This window comes from Etheostoma spectabile, chromosome 20, assembly GCF_008692095.1.
Source record: "Etheostoma spectabile isolate EspeVRDwgs_2016 chromosome 20, UIUC_Espe_1.0, whole genome shotgun sequence".
In the NCBI taxonomy this organism is placed as follows: Eukaryota; Metazoa; Chordata; class Actinopteri; order Perciformes; family Percidae; genus Etheostoma; species Etheostoma spectabile.
The window spans coordinates 19,494,759-19,496,317 of NC_045752.1; the positions used below are offsets into that span (position 1 = coordinate 19,494,759).

General features: G+C 41.6%; 1 protein-coding gene across 3 annotated transcripts in view; it reads right to left on the reverse strand.

Moving 5' to 3' along the window:
• Positions 1-1,559, reverse strand: part of LOC116669790 (glucosamine-6-phosphate isomerase 2) — an 8,154-nt gene that overhangs the window by 2,012 nt on the left and 4,583 nt on the right. For all 3 annotated transcript variants that reach the window (XM_032499833.1, XM_032499832.1, XM_032499831.1), the window contains exon 6: positions 848-1,022. In XM_032499833.1, the coding sequence (XP_032355724.1) occupies positions 848-1,022 (175 nt within the window). The remainder of the gene's footprint in view (positions 1-847; positions 1,023-1,559) is intronic.

Sequence of the window (1,559 nt, forward strand, 5' to 3'; positions counted from 1 at the left end):
CAACAAAGATAGAAATCATATCACATCCATACAGGGATAGTAGTATACAGCTGTTAAATCATAATAAAATAGATGACACACCGGTATCGGATCAGTACTCAGTATCGGCCAATACGCAAGTTCAGATATCAGAATCGGTAACGGGAAGTAAAAAACGGTATTGGACCATGTCTAGTTTAAAATAATGACCAACGAGTAGAAACAGGAGGAAAAGGAGGCGCCGTGTACAGAAACCTTACAGTGAGGATAGTTACTATGTTTTATTCCCTTTTTAAGGAGGAACTATTAAAATATACACCGCACCTCGATTTGAACTGCTCTACACTTTCCGATGAATTAGGGGAATCTGAGGACTCACATTCATTCGAATGCATTTAATAAAATTTAAAAAAATTAAAAAACAGACCGGGACTACGATCGACCGGATATCGGCTGCAATATTCAGCATTTCTATGATGACCAGTATTTCTTTGCAGTAACGTTTTTACACTTGACCAATAAATGGGTAAAAAATTGGCTTCATTATCAAGGAAGAGTTTTGTATCATGTCACCCCCCCCCCCAGCACTGAAAAACCCACATACATCATCACTAACCAAGACCCACGTTTTCAGATGGTTTTGGTCCACGCCAGCTTTCACACCAGCCCAAACGGACTGAACCAATCAGGTAATGTACACTTAGTTGGCAGTATATCAGGTCCACCCCCCCCCCCCTTTAAAATTAATACCGTCTAATGCAAAGAGTCCTGCCATAAATCCTCCTTCCATGAAACTTCCAATATTCAGTCTCTGTTGCAGTTGATTTAAATATTGTGGGTGTTGATTGGATGGCGCTGTTGTTGGTACCTTTGAAGTATTTGACCGTTTTGACCCGTAGCTCCAGGGTGGCGTCTTCATCGCAGACAAAGATGGTGCGCGGGTGCTGCTGGAATGCTGACACGGTCCACATGTGGTTCACCCCCTCCTCTATGGCTTTATACAGAGCAAAGGCTTTGTGTGCTCCTGTGATCAGAATCATCACCTGAGCAGAGGACATGTACTCTAAGTGTTTTAGGCAAAATATATTCTTCAAAGCTCCCATATTTTGCTCATTTCAGGTTCATACTTGTATTTTGTGTTTCTACAATAACATGTTTACATGCTTTGATGTTCAAATAACCGTTCCTTTTCTCCCTCTTACAGTCTGAATATACCGGGGATGCTTCTCCTGAAGGCCGTCTCAAAGACGGAGCCCTGTATTCCCCCCCTAGCGCCTGTCTCTTTAAACCCTCCTCCAGAATAAGCCTAGCCTACTCTTATTGGTCCTGGTCTCCTGCATCTGCTCTCTCGGAGTCTCTGCACCGTTATTGCAGCTGGGGAATGACTGTAACGGCACCGTCTGTCTATCTATCTATCTATATAAAAAGAGGTGCTCATAAGTTTATGAACCCATGTTCAGGTTGACTAAAATGGAATGAAAAATCATCTTTTGGAAATCAATATTAATGCCTTATTAAAAACATTAGGGAAAATCCAACCTTTTAAGGACGCCAATTTCCTTTGTGAATGAATAATGTAT